This window comes from Peromyscus californicus, unplaced genomic scaffold (genome assembly GCF_007827085.1).
Source record: "Peromyscus californicus insignis strain IS unplaced genomic scaffold, ASM782708v3 Scaffold_8__1_contigs__length_139910024, whole genome shotgun sequence".
In the NCBI taxonomy this organism is placed as follows: Eukaryota; Metazoa; Chordata; class Mammalia; order Rodentia; family Cricetidae; genus Peromyscus; species Peromyscus californicus.
This window is the reverse complement of record NW_026294606.1, coordinates 79,148,539-79,171,088: the sequence shown is the minus strand read 5'-3', so window position 1 is coordinate 79,171,088 and position 22,550 is coordinate 79,148,539. Positions and strand designations below refer to the sequence as shown.

The following is a 22,550-nucleotide window of genomic DNA, read 5'->3' as shown; positions in this document are numbered from 1 at the left end:
CTCAAGTATGTACATACATACATACAGACACACACACACAGACACAGACACAGACACACACACACACACACACACACACACACACACACACACACACACACACACACACCTGATTATCAGTGAAGACAATGTTTCCCAAAGGATGATTCTGCAATCATCCTACACCCTTTAAAAATGCAGGTTGTCCCAGAAAGATTTTACTGTCCTTCTAGGGGTTTCAGTATGTGTTAACAGCCCTGGGACCGTTAAAGGCTGTACACTCATCAAAAGCCTTCAATGAGTTCAATTTCAATTTACTTACTAGAGGGGCAAATTTAATAAGGGCATACACATGCTAAAGTGCACGTGGCAGTCAGAGGACAACTGGGAGGGGCTGTTTCCTCCATACGGATTCTGGGGACTGAACTCATGGGTGACAAGGCCTTTTACCTGGTGAACCATCTCCAAAGCCCCAGATTTTTAAAAATATGTCAATAAGCACTGTAGCTATCAAATGTTTCATGCAAGCTCCATGGTAACCTAAAACAAACTAACAAACAAACAAAAACAGTAATCTATTGGAAACTCAAAAGAGACCACAGTGTGCGTTCTTGTGACTTAACACCATTCAGACCTTGAGGAAATGCTTCTGTATATTGTTTGCCTTCTACCCTCAAACTCAAGGATGCTCACACTCTAACCTTGAAAAGATTTGGGCTACACCACCAAGAACACTGGAAGGAAGCACTATTTCTAACAACAGAGAAAAGTAACTCAGTCATACACAGAAAGTATGAACACAGCATAGGCTTGTCTCATGCAACACGGTTCCCATCCCATTGCCCATTCTGGGGCAGGGTGGCGGGGGCACTGACATCATCTTCTTGCTTTTCCAATGCATGGTTCTGAAGGGATGTAGCTAATCTTTGCAGGAGTTGTACCTAGCAACAAAGGAACATCAGGTAATGTTGAAGCTGGGAGTGTAGCTTACTCATTAGAGTTCTAGCCTCAAGGCACAAAGCCATGCGAGTGCTTCCTAGCACTACATAAGCCACGTATGAACATGCCTGTAATCCCAGTACTCATGAACATGCCTGTAATCCCAGTACTCATGAACATGCCTGTGATCCCAGTACTCATGAACATGCCTATAATCCCAGTACTCATGAACATGCCTGTAATCCCAGTACTCATGAACATGCCTGTGATCCCAGTACTCATGAATATGCCTGTGATCCCAGTACTCAGAAGGTAGAGGCAGAAAGATCAATGGCATCACCAGCTACAAAGCTTTTGAGGCCAGGTTGGGATACATGAGGTCCTCTCCCCAAAAGAACACAATACAATTTAAAACATTACAAGTAAATCAATAAATATGCAAATCTAGAGAAGGCATTCATGAGTCTGATACCAACACTCTACACCAAAGCCAACTGTTCTTAAGGCAATAGTGTTGCAAAAATTACATGTGTAAAATACTTTAAACTTAAATAAAAATTAAAGAAAAATTCACCATTGCTTAAATTACATGTTCATCCTAATTTTCCTTTTCTTTGTTTAAATTTTTGTGTGTCATTTCACAAATAATATATATAAATGTAGTTCTATTTTAAAATTCTTCATGTTTATTTTATTGTATGTTCCTTGGTGAAAATTGTTTTCTGATTTTGGACATTTTCTGGTTTCTAACACTTTAAAACACAAATCATGAGAGAATATTGGTTCTGATTGCACAATTAATGATTTTTGCTGAAAAAAAGATAAAAATGTATTTCATGATGTAAGTACATTATGAATTATTATTTATGTATCCCATCTTATTTCTCATCTAACGATTATAAGGCTAGCCACAAAATACCCAATACAAAATACCAATGTGTAATAACAAATTTATTTGTGTCTGAGATCTTCTCAACAAAAAAAAAATCTTAATTTCATATAGACTTTCCCCCCAGCATAATGTTTTATTTGTTAAGACCCACTCTATTTAGCAGTGTATTAGTTTGACGTATAACTTGTAAGTATTTAGGCACATGGTGTGTGGGCTTTGGGTTGTTTTCTTGCCTTGGCCTCCACAGACGTTAGCTACAGGCCCAAGACACAGCAAACAAAACAGACAAAACTATGTGAGGAGGACCTCGGAGCTGACAGGACTGCTTGTAAACCTGGGCCTCTGCTTCAGAGCAAGGCCACTTGCCACCAGGCTCCATCATCGCAGGATCTCTGGGGCCACTGCAAGGCATGTTGTTTTTCATTTCCAGTAGGACATTCTCCACGTCGACAGGAACCTTGGCCTGTTCAGTGAGTCATCTGGAGAGTGAGCACTCATAACTAAGGTGAAGTGTGGCTCCTGTTACCACCGGGCTGGAGCTGCACAAAGCCGTCCTGCGCCAGGTGATGACGAGATGAGACTTGCTCCTCACCTAGCAATACGTCGCCTGCAGAATGAACAATGAACTGTGTTAGTGACTTTTCTGCTGTTAAGCACAGAGCCCAAAGACATGCATCTGCCCCCATCCCAAGTTGTCAGCCAAGGTTTACAGCTTTTGCTCCTACCCCATGACTAGACTTCAGGCCATTTCAATTGTCCATTAATTGGAGAAACACCTTTTCTTCTATCCAGAGTGCCTAGGACATCACAGCACACTTAAAAGTCACCAATGAAGATAAAAAATCCGAAGACAGCTGATGACTTCAGGTCACACTGTGACTTGACACACGACTCAGTATCTGCTGCCTGCTCTGAGGGATGGTGGCCCAAATACTTGGGAAGCAGTCAGTCCCGCCATACTGGGGACAAATGGAGACTTCCCTCCACAAGCACCAAGAACTGTTTCACCACCATACAGACAAGTTTCTGTAAACAATGCCTCTCTCGGATCCTGCTCTCCCACGCCTTCACCGGTACAAGAGGTTTGGAGTAGTGAGGGAGGGGGGGGGGGCGGCAGGAGAGGTAGTGTTTGGCACAGACCAGGGAAGGAGGAAGGAAAATCAGGACCTAAACTCAGAGCATTTCATGTTACCATACTTTTTCCCCCTTTTTTATTCTTTCAACGGAAGCTCTAAAAAAATCTCTCTTGAAACCCAGAGGATTTGGGCATAAAACTTGAAAAAGCCTGATGTAAGAAGTGAAAATACTGTTTTTCAATCAGGCTCAAATTTCTGAAATAATGTTCTCTTTTTGCATGTTTTTGGGAAGGATGTTGGTAATATGGTTACAAAATCTTTAGCAGACACATAAAATGGTCATTCTATCGTCTTCGAGTTCCCTCATGCCTGTGCACAGATGATTTATAGATTGAACGGATTTAGGCAATCTTTATATCAGATACCCTAAACCTTTTGAGAGGAGGTTTGTTTTCCTGTGCTTTCCTAACGGGGTTGTAAGTGAGCCCAGGACCATGTCTTTCCAATCAAATTCGATGTCCTTCTTGGCACGGGGGTTTTCATGCAGGTGCCCCATAAATAGTTATGATTGATTATTAAAAACAGCAAAAATATAGTTTAAATTTTTGTGGGTGCTTTTCTATATTAGGACCTGATGAGTTGACCAGCCAGAAAACAGTAATTCCTAAAAATTAATCACCACCATCCACTTACAAAGATATAGCATTAAAACCTAGACACTTGAAGATACATTGAAAACTAATAGAGAAGGAGGAGGCTGGGTGACAGTGGCGCACACCTTTAATCCCAGCACTCGGGAGGCAGAGCCAGGTGGATCTCTGTGAGTTCAAGGCCAGCCTGGCCTATAGAGCAAGCTCCAGGACAGGTACCAAAACACCACAAAGAAACCCTGTCTTGAAAAACCAACAAAAAAGAGAGAGAGAAAGAAGGAAGAGAGGAAGAAAGGAAGGATGGAAGGAAGGAGGGAGGCAGGGAGGAAGGGAGGGAGGGAAAGGAAAAGGAGGGAAGGAAGGAGGGAGGGGAGGAGGGACAGGAGACAGGGAAAGAGGTAAGAAAGCTTGGAGTTTTAAAAACGCAAGCTAAAACAGTGTAAAGTTAACTGGGCTGGTTCCCTATAAACACATAGAGAGCAGGCCCCAGCAGTGGGCAGAAGAGCAGTTTCCACAGCCTCCCTCCCAGCTCCCCTGCTTGTAGTAGCTTTTGTTATCTAAAAAGCACCTTTTAGAGGAGGCCATGGAAGCGGTGGCAAATGCCTTTAATCCCAGCACTCGGGAGGCAGAGGCAGGTGGATCTCTGTGAGTTCGAGGCCAGCCTGGGCTACAGAGTGAGTTGCAGGAAAGGCGCAAAGCTATACAGAGAAACCCTGTCTTGAAAAATTAAATAAATAAATAAATAAATAAATAAATAAATAAATAAATAAATAAATAAATGAAATTTAAAAAATAAATAAAAAGCCCTTTTCTTAAGCCCACCTCGGGCCACTAAGATCATCTTGGTACAAATGCATTATTTAGAGCACTGACTAAATACTGTGAACACGAAGGAAGCCTCAAATACAGAAACTAAAATAAGATGTTTATTTGCCTCTCTTAGTAGCTCAAAGTTGAGAGACAGTGACCATTCCTCTCCTTTGAGCAAATTCCAAACCATCAGGAGCTGGAGAGATGGCTCATTAGTTAGAGAAGAGCCCTTGCACTCTTGCAGAAGACACAGGGTTGATCACCAGCACCCACTTGGCAGTTCACAATCATCTCTAACTCTAGCTCCAGGGGATCCAATGCTGTCTTCTGGCCTCTGAGGGCACCAGACATTCACATCATGTATATGCATACATCCAGGGAAAACACACACACACACACACACACACACACACACACACACACACACACACACACACACACACCACTGCCTGTTTTGGCTCCTGAGAATTGCTTTTACATTTTTACATAGTTGTAAAAAAATGGAAAAACAATATTTGTAGCACGGGAAGATTGTATTAAAATTCAATCTTCAGTGTCCATTTAAATAAAAACTTATTGGATTTATTGAAATATACCAGCGCTCCTTCAACTCATAGTCAAGAGTGACCAATGGCTACTTTTGCACATAGTGGCAAAGTTGAATAATACAACCCAGTCTAAATGACCCCAATTACTGAACATTGACTGTGTTGCACTTTACAGAAGTTGTCTGAACCCAGTTCCAAGTAGACCAGAAGGCTCTCACCTATGTGTTCCATTTGAAGCTCTGAGTTCCTTCCGTCTTTGACGATGCTGTTCATCAACTGGCAATGGTCACGGTCTGCTATGTACTGTATATTTTCTTCTCAAAAATTGTATATTGAATCCCAGTGCAACTGAATTGGGAAATATCTTTGTGATAGTTAATATTGGTTGTCAACTTAATAAGATTTAGAATTACCTACAAGACAAGCTTCTGCCTGCTGTCAGATAATTTCTTCTATACAGGACAGGGATGCTGCACCCACAAAATCTCAACAATACAGTTGCCTAAATAAGACCCACACAATGATACCACCAGTTGACATGCCAGTGTGAAAGGGGAAATATTCATAAAGACATGCAGAGGGAGAGATGCAGGCAACCAGAGCTGCCGAGAAAGAATCAGTCTTCTCCAGGGATGAGCCACCACAGCCAATCTCAAGTTGTTTAGCCCTAAACACACATACATATGGGAAACACTAAATGGAATCAGCAAATTGTGAAGTGTGTGTGTGTGTTTAGAGAGAGAAAGAGAAAGAAAAGAAGAAGAAAAAGAAAAAGGAGAAGAAGGAGGAGGAGGAGAAGAAAGGTCATGATTTGAAATGAAGTGATGGAGAGGAGGGAACATAGAAGGAGTTGGAGGGAAAGGAGGCAGAGTGGAAATGGTTAATACAGTACTCATGAAATTCTCAAACATAAAAAAGTTAAATTTAAATTAAAGAGAAGACAAATTCTGGGCAAGCAAAGAGCCATGAACCACTGCTGCTCAGCTCAGTTTCAACTTGGTACACACCAAGCCCAGAAAGCAGTGCTGCCTGCTCTTAGTGTGGTCTCCCACCTCGACTGACATAATCAAGATAAACTAGCCATTATTGTAGGTATTTTCTTTTTTTCTTCCTTTCCTTCCTTCCTTCCTCCCTCCCTCTCTCTTTCTTTTTTTCTTTTTCTTTTTTCTTTCTTTCTTTCTTTCTTTTTGTTGTTGTTTTATTTTTCAAAACACAATTTCTCTGTGTAGCTCTGGCTGTCCTGGAACTCACTGTGTTTGTCTGGCCTTGAACTCAGAGATCCACCTGCCTCTGCCTCCTGAGTGCTGGAATTAAAGGCATGTGCCACCACGGCCTGGCAAGTGGGTCTTAATCTAGTTACTAGATTAAAATTCTAGTAGGAATTTTGTGCTATAAATCAAGAAGGACTACTCACACACACACCCTTCCCTCCATCAACACAAAAGGAAGCCACTAGAAGTTTTTGGCCAACTCAGTGGGAGAGAAATAACCTGTAAACTGCAAAGACTGATTCAGCTCACACCCACTTTACTGATGTTCTTATTCAGATATGTTATACATAGATACTGGTGTAATTATAAAATGAAATCAGAGTATTGATTGTAGAGTCCTATGAAATTTTGGCACATATTGAATTATACACAGAGGAATTAAAATTTGAAATCTTGTTATCTGATGTCCATTAGATTCCATGTTGAGCCCTACTAGGCAGGGGTCAGTTTTGACTATATTCATTACACCAATTTCCTCTTTTCTTTCTCTCTTTCTCTCTTTCTTTCTTTCTTTCTTCCTTCCTTCCTTTCATTCTTTCTTCCTTTCTTTCTGTCTTCCTTCCTTTCCGTCTTTCCTTCCTTCCTTCCTTCCTTCCTTCCTTCCTTCCTTCCTTCCTTCCTTCTTCTCTCCCTCCCTCCCTTCTTCCTTTATTCCTTCCCTCCTGACTCACAAGATAGGGTTTGACTACATTCCCCAAGCCCTAGGCTCAAGTAATCCTCCCAACTTGGTTTTCACAGTAGTCAGAACTATAAGCACAACCACTTTTGGCATAAAGGAAAATTGTTTTGCAAGCTGGAATGGTGTTCTCAAAATAATTTTGTTGTTGAAGTGCTTCCAGGTCCCTGAAGAACACCAATCTAGCTGTGTTTCATGTGCACAGCAGACACCTGAGCTGTAGTTCTGAGGTGCATTGTTACTGAGATGCAGGGATTCTCTCCATCCTCCTTCAACCACCATGAAATAGAACGAGACACTCCACTTGGGCCTCAGATGGCTTATTATTTGTATTGTTTAAATATATAGCTGCTTTTTAATTGCAGTGAAAAATACTTGCATTTTTAAAGGGACAGGGTAAATTTGACTCATAAAATATTATCACAGATGTTTATCTTGCCAGGCATTGTGGTACATAGCTATAATCCAGCTCTCAGAAGGATGAAGCAGGAGGATCCTGAGTTTGAGGCCAACCTGGGTTACATAGTGAGACTCTGTTTTTAAAAAAAAAATTTTTTTTAATTATTGGGGCTGGAGAAATGGCTCAGCAGTTAAAAGCTCTTGTTCTTGCAGAGAACCCAGATTCAATTCCCAGCACCCATGGGGTGGCTAACAACCATCTGGTTGACTCTAATCAAAGGGAAGCTGACACCCTCTTCCGACCTCCTCAGGTACCAGGCAAGCACTTGGTACACAGACAAACATGTAGGCACTCATGCATGTAAAATAATAAAATAAATCTAAAATGATAACAATAATAAAGTTTTTAATTAGCTGCTTTGTGTGAAGAAGAAAAGCTAATATTCATGGAAAACTGAGCAAGGAGAAGGCAGCAGTTTTCTCAATACTTGTACAAGCAATCCTATCTTACCTCACATTGCTCACCGGGACCAATCATCCCTTGTTACTGAAAAGCTGAGTGTGGGTGCCCCTGGCTCCCAGGAACATGCCGCTAAACTACTGTCCTGCTTCTGAGTCGATAAAAGACAAGCCCAAGCATCTGCCTCAGAACCATAGCCAGGAAGTATGTCAGTGCTGTGTGTCCTCATATTACAGATGGTACGATCTTAAAAGTCTTTAGAGCTCAAGGTGGCTCTTAAAAATTGAGGACTAAACATACTAGAGCATCCTGGTCATTCTGTGATATCCCTCTGTCTTGTTAAGTCAGCCTACACCTGGAAAGGGAGATTTTCCAGAAACAGAAAAGTAACTTCAAATTCGTAGGGAGAAATTTCCCATTATATTCATGGGCTAATCAGCTACTCAATTAAAAACTTTTAGCTATCAATGTATGTCTCTATCTCACAAGACAATTAAGTTTCAGAAGAATTGAAAAGCCAAATGTAAACAAATTTTAACAGGATTAAAAGGAAGTGTAAGGGGGCTGGAAAGATGGTTCAGTGGTTAGGAGTGTATACTGCAGAAGGACCCAAATTCAGTTCCCGGCACTTATGTTGAGTGGCTCACAACCACTTGACCTCCAGCTACAGGGAGTCCAATACTCTCTTCTGTCCTCCATGGGAAATCCCTCACTCGGGTGGTATACATTCACTTACACACACACACACACATACACACACACACACACACACACACACACATACACACACACACACACACACACACACACACACACAAATACATCTTTAAAAAGGGGGAAAGGAAGAAAGAAAAAATCTTCAGTAAGAGACAAAACCAAATATCATAAAAAGAAAAACTGACATATATGTGTCATGCTTACACCTTCCAGAAGACAGAGACAAGGACCTGGCAGAATATTTATTATATGTGACCCTCCCCCCACACACACACATATACATAAGCATAAGCTTTCTAAATCAATAAGTTGATTTAAAAAGTCAAGGAGCTTATCCAGCCACAGGGCTCCATGCCTGTAATTTTAGAAGTAAGGAGGCTGAGGAAGAAGGAGTCTCATGAGTTCAAAGCCAGCCTGGGCCACAAAAAGTCAAAACACTTCTATTAACAACAATAATAAATAAGAACATTAAGAAAAGGTCCCCCAAACAATGAGACACTTTGCACTATCTGTCCAGGCAGATTGCAAACACTGAACTACAAATACTGCCTATTACATGAGGAGAGGTGACCTCAGGGACGTCTGTGTATCATTGGGGGGGGGGGGGTGAAGTAGGGTGGGAAAAAGACTTAAAATGAAGGAAAATTTGGAAATGTTGATCAATTTATAATTTAAAAAAAATGTTTCCTTCAATTCTGTTGCCATGTGGCTATTTATAGAAAAAAAATGCTTAAGCATGAATAGGAAGAATCGTGTACAAGGATGTGTAGTAATTTTATGAAGATGAAAACCGGAGCAGAAATGCTTGTGTGGGAATGACTGAATAGATTACGGAGCATTATGCAACAGTTTAAAAGAATTTACAGCAACACAGAGTATATACTAAAGTCTCTGTGACATCACTTAGTAAAAAGGCAAGTGTTTTAGTTTAATGGCAAGCTACTTTGTTTAGCGTTTGTGTGAGAGTGTATGTTCTTGTACACAGCCTGGTCTTGTTTATTGACTGACTGAAAGAAAAACTAGTGTATTTCTAATCCTGTGTGTGAAGGCACTGAGAGAGGTCAAAAAGATGTGTGTATAGCGCAGTAACCACATTTTGGTGGGTCCTTTGAACACTGCAAGGCCAAGGTGGACTTGGGAGGTCTGCTGTTCTCGAGAGTTCACATGTGGGAAAGGCCCCACTCTTCCAGCAGCTGTTATTTATGCAATTAAATTGGAAACAAGCACAGACTTTGTGGGACACCTTTCAGAGCCTGCTCGTGTTCCCACTTTTCCTCACTGGACTGCTTGCTGTCCTAGAGCACCAACTTCTGCCTCTACAGTCAACTCGGCTAACTGTGAAGTGAGCCTGGTCCGATGTTCACACACTTGCTATCTCAGAACACTTTTGCACCATCTGCTCATTCTCTGCCCGTAAGTATTAAAAGTGTGAAAGTGAGTTTAAAAACACGTTTTCCTCCCAAGCACTTTGACCAATGATGATTCTGAAACGTCAAGATACCTTGGTAAAAATATCAAAACGCCAAAAGCAACACCACACACACTGTAAGGTGAAAATAACATATATCTATGATTATATCTTAAGTTAAATAAAACAGATCAAAATTTTGCCTAATGTCCTTAAACATCTTTCTAGCTTCAGAAATGGCGATATGTTACTTCCACATTTTAAAAAACACCATAAAAATAGTGTAAGGCAAGTTTATGGAAACATTATTATTATTTTACACTTTAGTAAATTCACGCTAAACCAATATCAGGTTAACCAGAATTGTTTAGGTCTCGGGTTTTCTGCCTCCTCAGTTGGGGGTTCCTTTCCTCAGGGAAAGGGCACCTCCTACATGTGCCTCACTCTCTCAACAGCTGCCTAAAAAACAGCAAGTTCACACTGGGGATGACAGTACAGCACTTCACAGAGCCCGAGTAAAAATCAATTTAGGAAAAGATGAAATTTCATATGATACAATAAAGGTGTCTGGGCTGTTGTGGAAGAAGACACTTCCCTCTCGCACAAAGGCTGCAACCTGGAATGCTCTCTGTGAACTGTTCCGAAAACACTTTCATTTTTAACAAGGGCCCTCTACTGTCCCTCCATTGAAAAATAGATCCTAACCATTAAGCCCCAGTCCAAAGGAGATGTGATATATTAATTTTCAGTGACCTCACGTGAGTCGAAGGTGTATGTGACAAAAGTTTTTTTTTTTTTTAAATTCTGTATATCTCATGGGGGAGGACTAGCTTGCCGATGTATAGTGATGTCCCCTGGATTTTTTTTAATGCATGTAGATACATTGAAATACTAAAAAAAAAATCACAAAATTGCTTTGTTCTGCACTACAGTAGCATTACTATAGCACGCAGCTCCGTAAACCAATAGAATATTATAAAATTATAATCACATTCGCGAATGCTGCCTCGCCCCAGGGAAGGGCAGCTGGCGAGAACGTCGGTCAGAAGGGAAGGTTGCAACTGAGTTCATCCCAGTGTCTACCGACCATCTTCACACAGAGACGACGGAAGAGAATGGACTCTTTCTACCTATGGACTGTCAGCTGTGCCTGCCTCTGTTGTGAAACTGGACGGCAGAAAAGCGGTGGTTGAAACTGTAAGATGTGTCCATGCGGTTTAAGCCGCTGTGGTGGCCCCTGTAGACCAGAGCCTGTTCTCAACCTACTGCACAAGCGCAGCGCAAAAGACAGTGGAGCAGCGTGACCAAGGAACATTATATAACAGAAATCTGGGAACAGCGCAAAATGCAGTCAAACCATAGTGCGCATCTGCCTGGCGCGCAGAAATGAAAAGCCACTCTCCTTTCTGATTTAGATTGTGCCATGCTGGGTTTCCGCCCACTAATTGAGGAGATAGCAACTCTGAAGAACCGAGAGTGCTGTTAGTCCTGGAAATAGCAGCTTTATTACATACGTTAGCCACTTCTAGACCACATAAAAGGAGGACTCTTAGGTGCGGATCAGCCCTGCATGGCCATAGTTAAGGGAGAAATGATGTTAATTCTGTCCGGTTTTTAAAAACCTGCTTTAGCTCTTAAAAGAGATGGACAGTAGCGAGAACAGCAGGGCCCAGCCACCCGAGCAGGCGACTTGGTGCTCCACCTCGGGGACACTCTAAAGCTGCCACAAATTCTGCTCAGTCTTCGGTGGATTACAAAGCACCGCTTGGAGCGTGTGGTAGCCACTTTCTCCTTACTCCAGATGCCTTCGGGTTCCAACCAAAGGGTACTTGTAGTTACAGCCTCCCCGAGCTCGGTCTCCTGCACTCCTGATTAGCGCAGCACAGGCACCTGAACTTGCCTGGCCCCACCTCTGCCTTTCCGCATCCCTACCTCTTCAGTTCTTGTCTTGGGAAGCGCACGCTTGCCTGGCCTTGACCTCCACAGCCTGGACTTCGCTGGCCAGCCCAACGGCACCAAAAGGAATTCCCGGGTGCAAGAAGCTCTAACCTCCAGCTAATCAGAAGGGAAACACCCGGTGCGTCTCCGCGACCTTCTCGCGCCCTGCCATACATAGTGACATTTCCGGCACTGGGAGCAGCTAAGACACGGGATTTGCACCGCAACCTCTGGAGCCCCAGGCTTCGGGCGGCTTCTTGGATTACTCCCCTGAGCGCGAAGGAAAAAGCCGGCTTTGCTCGGCGCTGCGAGGCGGGAGCAACGGAAGCGGCGCCGGGCTAGGAGAATGCTGCTGCCGGGGGCTCGGGGCGCGGCCAGCGGCAGCTTCTCCGCCAGGGGTTAACTGCAGCTCCTGCGGCCCGGCGGGCGCGATTGCTTCCTCTCCCACTGCCCGGGAACATGGATACCGGGCCCACGAGATGTTCGCGGGCTGGGCCAGACAGTCAGGAAACATGAGAAGGCCTCGGTATTCCGGGTCCCGGGCCGCGCGCGCCCGTCTGGGTAAATAAAGCCGAGACGACGGCGGTGGCGGCGGTGAGCTCCTCGTAGCCTGCGCCGAGAACATGCGGCGGGGATGGGAGTGTGCCTAGCCCCGAGGAGGGACAGTCAGCCGCTGGCTGCGGGCCCCGCGGCCACAGGTACGGCCCTGGGTCCCCTCCCCTGAGCGCCGAGCCGCAGGCTCGCCCAGGCTGCGGTGCGGCTGCTCCCTGGCTCTCTGCACGTTAGGGCTCTGCCCTCCCCTCCCCCACCTCTGTCTGAGGTCTAGTGGGGGACGCTCCCGGGTGTTGGTCAAGGCTGGAGGGAGGATCTGGGAAGCAGCTGGCAGCCCACCTGGCCGCCTTTGCTCTGCTTTCTAATTATCCGCGGGACAGTTCCGCAGGGAGCGCGCTCCCCAGTACAGCTAGGAGAGAATCTGGGTAAGTGCAGCTCACAAGAGCAGAGATGGGGTGTTGGGGACCTTTCATGGGAGCCAGGAAGAATTAGGAATCGTGGGTCTTAACGGCCTCCACGCCCCACGCCGACCCATTGTAATGGTTCGGAGCTCTCGGACATGTGCCAACCTCCCGCCACCGCGCCCGCAGTCGCAGACCTGGACCATGGCGGTGTTTGCAGTCTGTAGGAAAGGTCCTAGGTGGCAAACCTGGCCATGGCTTTGCTAGGGACTGGGCTGTGTGGGAAGAGGTGGAGTGTCTGGGGGAAGGATGCTTGCACCAGCAAAGGGGCTTGATCGCCAACCGTTGGAACAGGGGCGCCGAGCTCACAAACTTGCTTTGACACTTAACCACCTAGACTGAGTGCGCACCCCGACCGGTACCTGTCTGCGCAGAATTCAGCCCTAGGGCGCAACACAGCGGCCACCAGAGGTCTGACTTCACTTTCCATACCAATATTGACGGTGGCCGTCGCTTAGTTGCTGTGGCTTTTCCTAAATGTCGCGTGTGGCCGCCACTGCGGTGACTAGAGGGCGGGGCAGGGGGCGTTGGCGAGTGTAGGCGCTGCGCACTCAAGAAGCAGGATGTATGTGTTGAAGGGGGGTGCTGGTGGCGCTGTGTGAGCGGCTCTGAGTAGATCGAGCTACTGGGAGTTGCCAAGGGGGGAATCTGGCCGGCGGGCATGGTCCGGATCTCGCAGCGATACTGCGGCTTTCCTACCGACACTCGGCCTTGCTCCGGATGGCTGTACCTGGTGAGCTGAGGCCTCCAGGCACTCCAACTCCAGAGGCGAGTTGCGGGCTGTCCGGAGCCCAGCGGCCACAGTCTGAAAGGTGTGAGGGTTATTGCCTGCTAGGAGCCTTCAGGCTTCTGAAATGGGCTCAAATTCCTGAGGATTGGAATCCCCAGGAATCCATGACCTAGCATCTTCGTTTTGAGCTCCCCAGGAAGATTGGAGATTTTGTGAGACATTTGTCCTAAGACCACTTAATTTTCAGGTTTGGGGCTCTACTAACTTCTCTCGCTGTCCTTATCTCAGCGGGAGACGTTAACTAAAAGAAGGGTCTCCGCCTGTGGTCAAGCATCTAGAAAACATGAACATCCCTTGACACCTAGGACACACTGGCCGCCCTTGTGGATGCAATTATTCATGTTACCCCAAATCGTCTCCTCCTTCCAACTCCTCCTGATTACCCTAGAAGAGGCTTTATTCTGTGTGTGGTGCTTAATGAACATGTCCCTTACTTATTTTTCTTCGCTGTCTTAATTGTGTCTCTCTTAGAGACCGGAAAGTTCGTTTGGAAATTGATTTCTTTACCTCAGTAGGTAAATTATTTATGTTTGAAGTTCCTGGAGGTGTGGGAGCTTGATTGCCAGGAGGAGAAGGGCCGGGACCTGTCCCAGGAGTGCTGTGTGAGTGTGTAGGTAGCCAGGTGCTGAAGAAGGGCATTCACTAGTCTACCAGCAGCAATATAGCCCTGCCCCTCAGCTCAGCAGTCCCGCAGCCCCCACCAAATTCTGGGCTTCTGAACTGCGGGAACCTGGGCACAGTCGGGAGTAACGTGATGCGCCTTGATCTTCTAGAACCCGAGCCCTGCTGCAGAGCTCCTAGCGGCCCGGCTCCGAGGCGCTGCGGCGAAGTCGCACATCCCTGCCAGCGGTCACCATGAACACCATCGTCTTCAACAAACTCGGGGGAGCCGTGCTTTTTGAGGACCGAGGCACCCCGGAGCGGGATCGTGGCAGCCGGCCATACGGTGGCGTCCTGGACAATCCACACACACGCCCGGAGGTGGGCATTCCAGACGGCCCGCCCCTCAAGGACAACCTCGGCCTGAGACACCGGAGGACCGGGTAGGCTCACGCTCTGGGGTCGGTGCCGACCCATGAGTCCGGAGGGTAAAGGCGGCGAGTTGCGGGGTAGGGGGTATGAAGCGCAAACTAAGATCTGGGGATTCCGAGTCCCCAGTTTCTCCCAGGAGGGCAGATCTATGCCTCCTGGACTCGCACGCCCTGCTCTTAAGGATTTGCCTTCTCAAAACTGGAGGAATTAATTCCTTAGAACGGTTCAAAAGAGGCTTGGTGGAAATCGAGTTGGCGCCCTGTCCTCCCGCACCTAGAGGTCCCTGGCACTCGGGGACCTGGAGTAGTTTCTTGCTTTTTCTGCGTGTCTTGGCAACAGATTGAGCACTATGCTCTGACAGTGTAGAGTCGAACAGACGGCTCTCAGGTAAGGCCTCGGGGAGCTTCGTCTTCTGTCACTCGAGGAGCTCACCTTGGCCTCGGGGTTCACCTTGGTGGGTTCCCCATACGGCGTCCCTGGCGCTCACAGCTCGGCTGGGCCCGCGGCGAGCCCGGAGGAGGAGACTGCGGAGCGGGTGGCTTTCGGTTTCTGGGAGTAAGCGGGCTGTCGTCGCCTGAGAGCTTCGGGGTGAGCCATCTGCTCCAGTCCCGGGGCATGTAGGGCAGTGTGCGCCCGGCAAGGTCCTCGCGTCTCCTAGAGAGGTCGGCCTCCTCCTGAACCACAACACCAATTGCTTGTTTTGCCGCACTGACGCTTAGTGATAGAGATTAGGCTTCCTCAAACTGTTACAACCAGTCAGCGAGGATGGAATTGCATTTCAAAGAGTTCGAAAAAGCTGACGCCCGGGAGGCAGGGGCGCAGGCGCACCAGCGGGGACTGGGGCTGGGAGCGCTCGCAGTTGCGCGGCGACACCTCCCGGAGCCTCTCGGGAGCGCATCACCCTACGCCGGCTATAGAGTGAAGGCTGCTTAGCCTGCTCCTCCTGGAAGTCTGCTTTCCCGAGGTCTTTTACAAACCTTTGCCTGCTGGGACGCCGTTTCACACTTTTCACTCTTCCGAAAGAGGGAAAGAGGCCCTAGACTGATTTGTAGGGTCTGCCGTTTTCCCAGCTTCCAGCATCAAATGAAATGAGAGAGTTTAGGGAGTCTAGGCTGCCCTCCGCCATCCTTTGCTTTGTTTCCGCCTTCCAGTATGTGTTCCCTGACCACTGGCGAACTGCAGCACCAGGACCTAAGCAAGAGAACCTGGAGGGCCGGCCTCCCCACCCCCACCCTCCTACCCCCCGCCCCGAGGCCAGGACCACTCAATGGCTTGGGGGAGCGGGCGAGGAAAGGGTCAGTTAGCTCTGGGTCCAGATCTTCAGTCAAAAGAACAGTTTTCCAACCACGTGGCATTCATCCCTACCCCTGCAGCCCTGCCTTATTGGGATCAAGATAGCTTCCACTTTCAATATAAATGTAAGGCACAGGACCCCATGGCCAGCAGGCTATTCGGAGAAATGAGCAAGACCTAGTGCCCCCAGTGAGAAGCTGTGGGGTTTCCTTTTCTTGCTTTGCCCCAACTGTGGGGCTCTCAGAGTTGCGATGCATGATAGACATCCTGGGTTGTTGGGGGTGGGGTTCGGTTAAGCCCGGGCTGGATGCTGACGTCGCAGAAATGCGACCTATCATGGAGGTCCTTCAGGCCACCCAAAAGGTGCCACTAACACGTCCCTCTCCTCTCCTCATGTCCCAGGGCCCGGCAGAATGGAGGGAAGGTGAGGCACAAGCGACAGGCCCTGCAAGACATGGCACGGCCTCTTAAGCAGTGGCTTTATAAGCACCGTGACAACCCGTACCCCACGAAGACCGAGAAGATATTGTTGGCCCTCGGCTCGCAGATGACGCTAGTACAGGTAATCCAGACCCCTCAAACCGGGGTCCCGTCTCCCCGCCAGCCGCTGGGGAGCAGAAACAGTGCCCCTGCGGTTGCGCCTCTCCCTAGGATGATGCACAGCGTTCATAGGCGGGTCCAGACACTCTGGCTTCTGTCGCTGACAAGGATAAGGGCTAGGTACAGGTGCCAGGTCCTGTCGTGGAAAAGAGACTTCACCCCTATCAATCACCTCAGTGCGAATGATTGGGTCCAGAAGGAGTTTCGGTGATGCCGTGTTGAGAGTGGAGGGAATACAAGGCCAGCTGCAGTGTGATAAGAAGGTGGTTAGGAATCTTGGTTCAGGAGCCATGATGGATAAGGATGGTGCCACCCACCGTAATTTTCAGTCTTTAGTGTGTATCAGTTACTAGGGAGTCTACTCAGAGCACAGATTTTTGCATCGTGCTCTGTGTTCCTGATTACGTGGTTTTGGGGAGGGACCATAAAGCGCATTTCTAACAAGTTGGTGGTGCTGAAGATGCTGGTCAAGCCTTGAGAACCCTGGGGCCTGTGGGTGCATGCTAGACCCCCAATTAAAGCATATGTACAGAATAAGTAAAAATAACCATTATTCAGAGGTAAGCCAGAAAACAGGAAAGGTGGGAAGAGGCTTCTAAACGCTGCATCATCCTGGCCCAGTTGGAAACCGCAGCACATTGTTACTGTTTTCTTCTGGTCTAAGAAGAGAAGATTCCAGTTTGTGAGCGGCCGGTTCAGTTTGTCAGTTGTAGGGAAATCGTGCCAGCGTGTTTCTTTTCTAGTGAACAAACGCTGCTTTGTATTTCATTAGCTTTTCTGAGCACAGTCGTGTTTGCTATTACCCCAAACCGTCGGTACAGTGCAGTTACTACCAGTTTTACCAAGGTGCAGGGGAGCTGTGGGTAAAGGCCAGAGGTCTTGGAAACAAATCCTGGATCAAATGCTTTTCCATCACACGACAGTTTTCTTCACTGAACATAGTGATATCAACTTTTGTGTAAACAACAGATTCATAAAGAGGAGGCCATAGGGTGAGCCGGAAGACTCCAAATATTACAGTAGCACAAGCGAGAAAGTTTGGACATTTCATGGAACGCAGGACAAGAGGACACTGAGAGATCCAATATAAAACTGCTCTCGATAAAATAAAAATCTCCTTCCAGAGTATTTACAATTTCATTTAAGAATTACTGGAAAGTTTGACAAAGCATTTGTGTTGGCTTGTTGCAAGGCCCCACAAAATTCCAGCGTGTATTTTTCTGCTTATTTTCAGAATACAGTTTTAGAGAAAAACATCTGCTTTCCTTCTTATCAACAGGAAATTGTAATAATGGTGATTTGCCACAGCACTGGAGGCAAAAACTAATTCTGTATTCTTGGCTTGAGATCTGTTTAACACAAAACTGTGAACCTTGCAAAAGCAGTTTCTAAATAGTTGTTACAATCAGAAAAACTTGACTTATGAAAATAAATGCATATGCTCCAATGTTAATTTAAACAGGCCTGTTACTTATTCTGGACATATGCCCACTTACAGAGGTGCTTGAAGAATAGTAGAAAGTTCAGCAATAAAACACTATATTATTTTGGCTGATCATGTAGCTTCACTGCTATTCATATGTAAAGCAAGTCTATTTGACATGCTTTTTAAAACTGTTTAGTGATTAAAAAGTAACATTTGTAGTTATGAGAGAAATTTAAATTATTATACTTTAATTGTTAATTTGAATGAACTGAAATGCAAAGTTATACTCTTAATTTAGTTATATAGTTACTCGCCACTTGTAATGATAATTTTAATACAAATAACTGCTTTCACACTTATATCTCGGTAACACTATTACATTTTTCTAATTTATGTGAAATTTTCGTTCAAAAATTTTTTATTCTTTTATACCATTCAGGATATAAAAATATGTAATTCTTAAGGGAATCAAAGATTGTTTGCAATAATAGGTGACATATGTATAACAATGATTTTTTTCATTATCGTCAGTAAGATAAATTTTTTAAACTTTAAAATGATAAGTGGAAAAACTTGAAGTGCATAAAATTACCACCCAAGGACCTTATTTGTAATCCATCTGAGGTTCAGTTATTTTCAACTATGCACAATGACATATGCAAAAGATACACATAATGTGCGATGTATGCCCACACATCCATCTATATAGGAATTTATGTGAGTCAAACATGAATTAGACATCCAAAGCATATTCCAGCTTTATGGAAATTGCATAAATTATGCAAATATTTTGCACTTCTGGAGGAAAAGCATAGAGCTGTGATCTGAGTCAGGCTTTTGATCCTTGCAATTAGACTCCATGGCCTGAGTCAGACTCTCCCTGTGAGTCATTTTCTCCTGTGGAGTGAGCCTTCTTAAGAAGAGTGGTCATGTCTTATTCATGGGGTTTACCCTGTAGTATGACTCTTTCCAAGCAGCACACTACCCCTACGTGCTTGTAGATTGAATCGCTTCTGCCTTCTGGGAAATGGCATTCGAGTCACACAGCTTTCCAGAATGTCTTTCTGACAGTTACAGGAAGTTTTGAACTCTGGTTTTAGTTTGAGAACATAGCTTTATCCTGTAGAATAAGTCTTCAGAACAAGCACAAGTATGCCTCGCTTTATTTTCAAATTGTCTACGAATATACCATACCTCTATACCTGCAGGGAGATTTGGAAAGCTGCCTTTGCATCTGTCTGAACTCTTGGTTTTGGTCACTACAGGGCCCCTCTCACTTCTTCCTCATGGCTTATTGCAACACGCTGTCACCATAACTATTTTATTCCTCAACAAAATATCTTAAGTTTGGGCATTTATTTCACATTTTACATTTTCCTCTGAGTGTGTGTCAAGCTTTTCCTATACTGTAATTTTCCTTTCCTTTGCTTCTCTTAAACTGCCAAGGAAAGGTGTGAAACCTAGTCAGCAATCTCCCATGAAGCACAGAAGTAAAAAGATGGAAATGTGTTTTAGTACTTTTTCTGATGCATAGACCCCTGGAGGACATTGGTTAGTACCTACCGTTTTTCATCCCTGAGAAAATGAAATAGAAATGAATGAACTGATCATGTGACTCCCACTTATTGTTATTCATTCACCTTAACAGTTTGGTCCTAATTTGCTATACCTGTGTTTAACTCTTATTGCACATGTCATCTTTATGAAATCATAAGAAGCATTTTGATCAAAATTAAAGAGAGTATTTCTGTGTGACATGCTTTGATGTCAACCAAACAAAATCTTATTATACTGGCTTAGTTCCTATCACTAACACTGTTCACATACTATAAAAAATATGCTATGTACTCCTAAAATAGGAATAGCTTGTGTTGTTGTGGACAATAACTAGCAGTATGAGATGGAAAGTTTGCATTATTGTAAGGTATGTAGCTTACCAAGGAATAATGCTTGGGTATTGGGGCTTCTTTTGTTAATAAAATTTCATTCCTGTGATGTGCTCATGTACATTTGGAAAAATCATAGTATTACAAAAAAAATTTTGTTTCCAACATTGGCATAGCTGGTTTTGCTGGTAGTTGAGTATTTATTCTGAGATAATACTTGTCACATATTCAACCAAAATCTTAGATGTGGCCTTATACATCATTCCAAGTGTTATAGGTACAGAAAGAAGATGTCCAATATTTATGCTAATAACTCAGAGTAGATTTGTTAATTTGATATGTTCAAAACTGGACAGACGACAGTTCATCCCTTTGGGTCCTCACTGCATTGCTCTGTCCACACAACAAACCTAAACGCCTTCGGTAAAGATGTGTGGAAAACTTTCGCTTCCAGCTTCTAGGTATTTGGCTCTTTAAGCTTTCGCTATAAAATATGCAGTTTTAAAGGCACTTCTGACATTAAAACGCTGCTCTAGAACCTACCCTTGGTAAGAGAATATGAACAATAACGTGAAGGAACCCAAAGTGGGTGTCAAACATAGAAAATGTGAGTCTATGTTTTTACTGTCAGTGACACAAGTAATTTACATTAAGTCAATGAGGAAAAATGCAAAAATATGCAAATTCACCAGCCATTAGTACTTCTGGTGTTCCAGGGAGTCACTATTCAACCCCTCAGCCTACACTTAGCAGTTAAGTTGTACTGTAGCTTTCTGGTGATAAAATACTGGCAGTGTATGTATGCTACTAGACTTGGTGTTGTTCAAATTTTAAGAAAAAGCCTATGTTAGATATCACTGACCTTTCTGGAAAATCTCCTAATGTCATTATAATAGGTTGAGAACTAGGAATATATAACAACACATTAAAAATAGATAATCTACACAGAGAAACCCTGTCTCGCGGAAAAAAAAAATCTCTAATTGTGAAAAGCCAATTAATTCCCTCTGACATTTAAATGTTCTTCCATTTTTATACATTAGAATTATAGTATACGGTTGTTTGTTTTTCTTAACTAGTAAGTCATTCCACTTTTACTATATGAAATGTAGTGAGAATTGAGTTTCATACTGTACCATATGGGTATAATGCAAGTTAGTGAACATTAGTTAAGATCTAACTCATATAGTCTAAATTATATGTTGTTTAGTAAAGAAAATAACACAAAAACGTTTGGTGTTGGGTCCTATGAAATGTGTTATAAACACAGGAGAAGACACAGGCTGGCCTCCTCCGTGTGAGAGGTGCACAGGTAGGCCTGGTCGCTGGCAACTGCTTATGAAGGAACAGGGGTGAGAGCAGGAGGCAGGATGGACGGCGAGCTGCCGAGAGGATGGCGGGTATGTAGACAGTGAAGGCTGGTTCCCAGCGCTCTGCTTTTAGAGCTGATAAAGATGTTGGGAACATCTGAATCATTTTACAGCAGGCGAAGGGATTGCTGTTTTGTTTTTTCATGCTAAGGATCAAACCCAGAGCTTTGCATATGCTAGGCCAGCGCTCTATCACTGTGTTACATCCCAGCCCCTAGATGAAGTTCAGGAAAAGTTAGAATGAGTTAACTAAATTTACATGACGTGGCATGTTTTTAGACAACTCAGAACAGGGAACCAGGCCACTTTTCATTATACCACAGTCACAGGGCAGCAGGACATTAATAATGACTTGAAGAAGTAAACTGATTAAGTCAAAACAATGCATCCCCTTTGGATTTATAATAGTTATTAAGATCCATTTAAGAGAACAGAATGAAAACAAGGGAAGTCTGAGAGAATGTTTCTAAAGCTACCAATTAATAGTCATGGGGATTTCATGAAAATTTGGGCAGCGAGAGAACCAGAGGGGAGGGTGGGAAAGTTAGTGAGGAAGAGACCAGGAGCTTGTTGCTTCCATGGTGAATGACTGCCCTGGGTCTCAGATTATTACTGTTATTATAGGGGTTCAGGTGAGTGTGTCATATTTGTAGATTCGTGTGTGTGTGTGTGTGTGTGTGTGTGTGTGTTGATATGGCCTTGCCAAGGCCTGCACTTCATACCATAGCTAGTATGCAGTAGCTACTCACTGTCTTATTTGTTGAGTGAATACTCCTGGATATTGCCTATGTGAGGAGGATGGAGAAACTGAGAATTTGAAGCACTGAATCATGGTAATAACAGTTCAGCTGGACTGGAAGAGAGGTTGATGAAGACTAAGGTTTTGCAGTGGTCTGGTACACACTGTGAAAGGACGGCCATCTTGTTCAAGGCAGAAGGGGGCAATATGAGTGTAGTCAAGTGTTATGAGAAAAAAAATACATGTTAGACAAGGAGGAAAATCTAATTTTCCTTTTTTAAGCAGCAATCACTATAGTTTCAAATAATAATTAGATATTGAGCAGTTTTCAAAAGTACTTATTTTATATTTATAACACTTATCCTATACTATAAACAGCCTAAATATATTTATAGCATGACTAAGGAAGAAAGAAAGAAAGAAAGAAAGAAAGAAAGAAAGAAAGAAAGAAAGAAAGAAAGAAAGAAAGAAAGAGAGGAAAAGGGTCTTCCACTGAAAACATTGCCACACAAACCATTATAGTAATAGAAGTTTGTGTTCTGGAAGAAATTCATAGAAAAAATAGGTATTGATATAGTTCATATTTTTAAAAGCAAATACTGTCCTTTTAGTTTTTTTGGTTTTGGTTTTTGTTTTGT

The 22,550-nt window shown here is 44.4% G+C and overlaps 1 protein-coding gene and 1 long non-coding RNA gene across 4 annotated transcripts in view; one reads left to right on the top strand and one right to left on the bottom strand.

Annotated features, from left to right (window-relative positions):
- Positions 1–1,851: 1,851 nt before the first annotated feature.
- LOC128103764 (uncharacterized) lies at positions 1,852–11,873 on the bottom strand. The gene is made up of 2 exons (XR_008215771.1): positions 11,758–11,873; positions 1,852–2,417 (listed from the first exon to the last, which is right to left on the bottom strand). It is a non-coding gene; the product is annotated as an uncharacterized LOC128103764 (long non-coding RNA).
- Positions 11,532–22,550, top strand: part of Mkx (mohawk homeobox) — a 72,904-nt gene continuing 61,885 nt past the window's right edge. Inside the window, exons 1-3 of one of the 3 annotated variants that reach the window (XM_052728397.1) lie at positions 11,532–12,461; positions 14,340–14,609; positions 16,294–16,453. In XM_052728397.1, coding sequence (XP_052584357.1) covers positions 14,422–14,609; positions 16,294–16,453 — 348 coding nt within the window. In that variant the 5' untranslated portion in view covers positions 11,532–12,461; positions 14,340–14,421. Of the gene's footprint in view, positions 12,462–12,559; positions 12,741–14,339; positions 14,610–16,293; positions 16,454–22,550 lie in introns of those variants that run through there. The other 2 variants (XM_052728395.1, XM_052728396.1) reach the window with 2 other exon arrangements.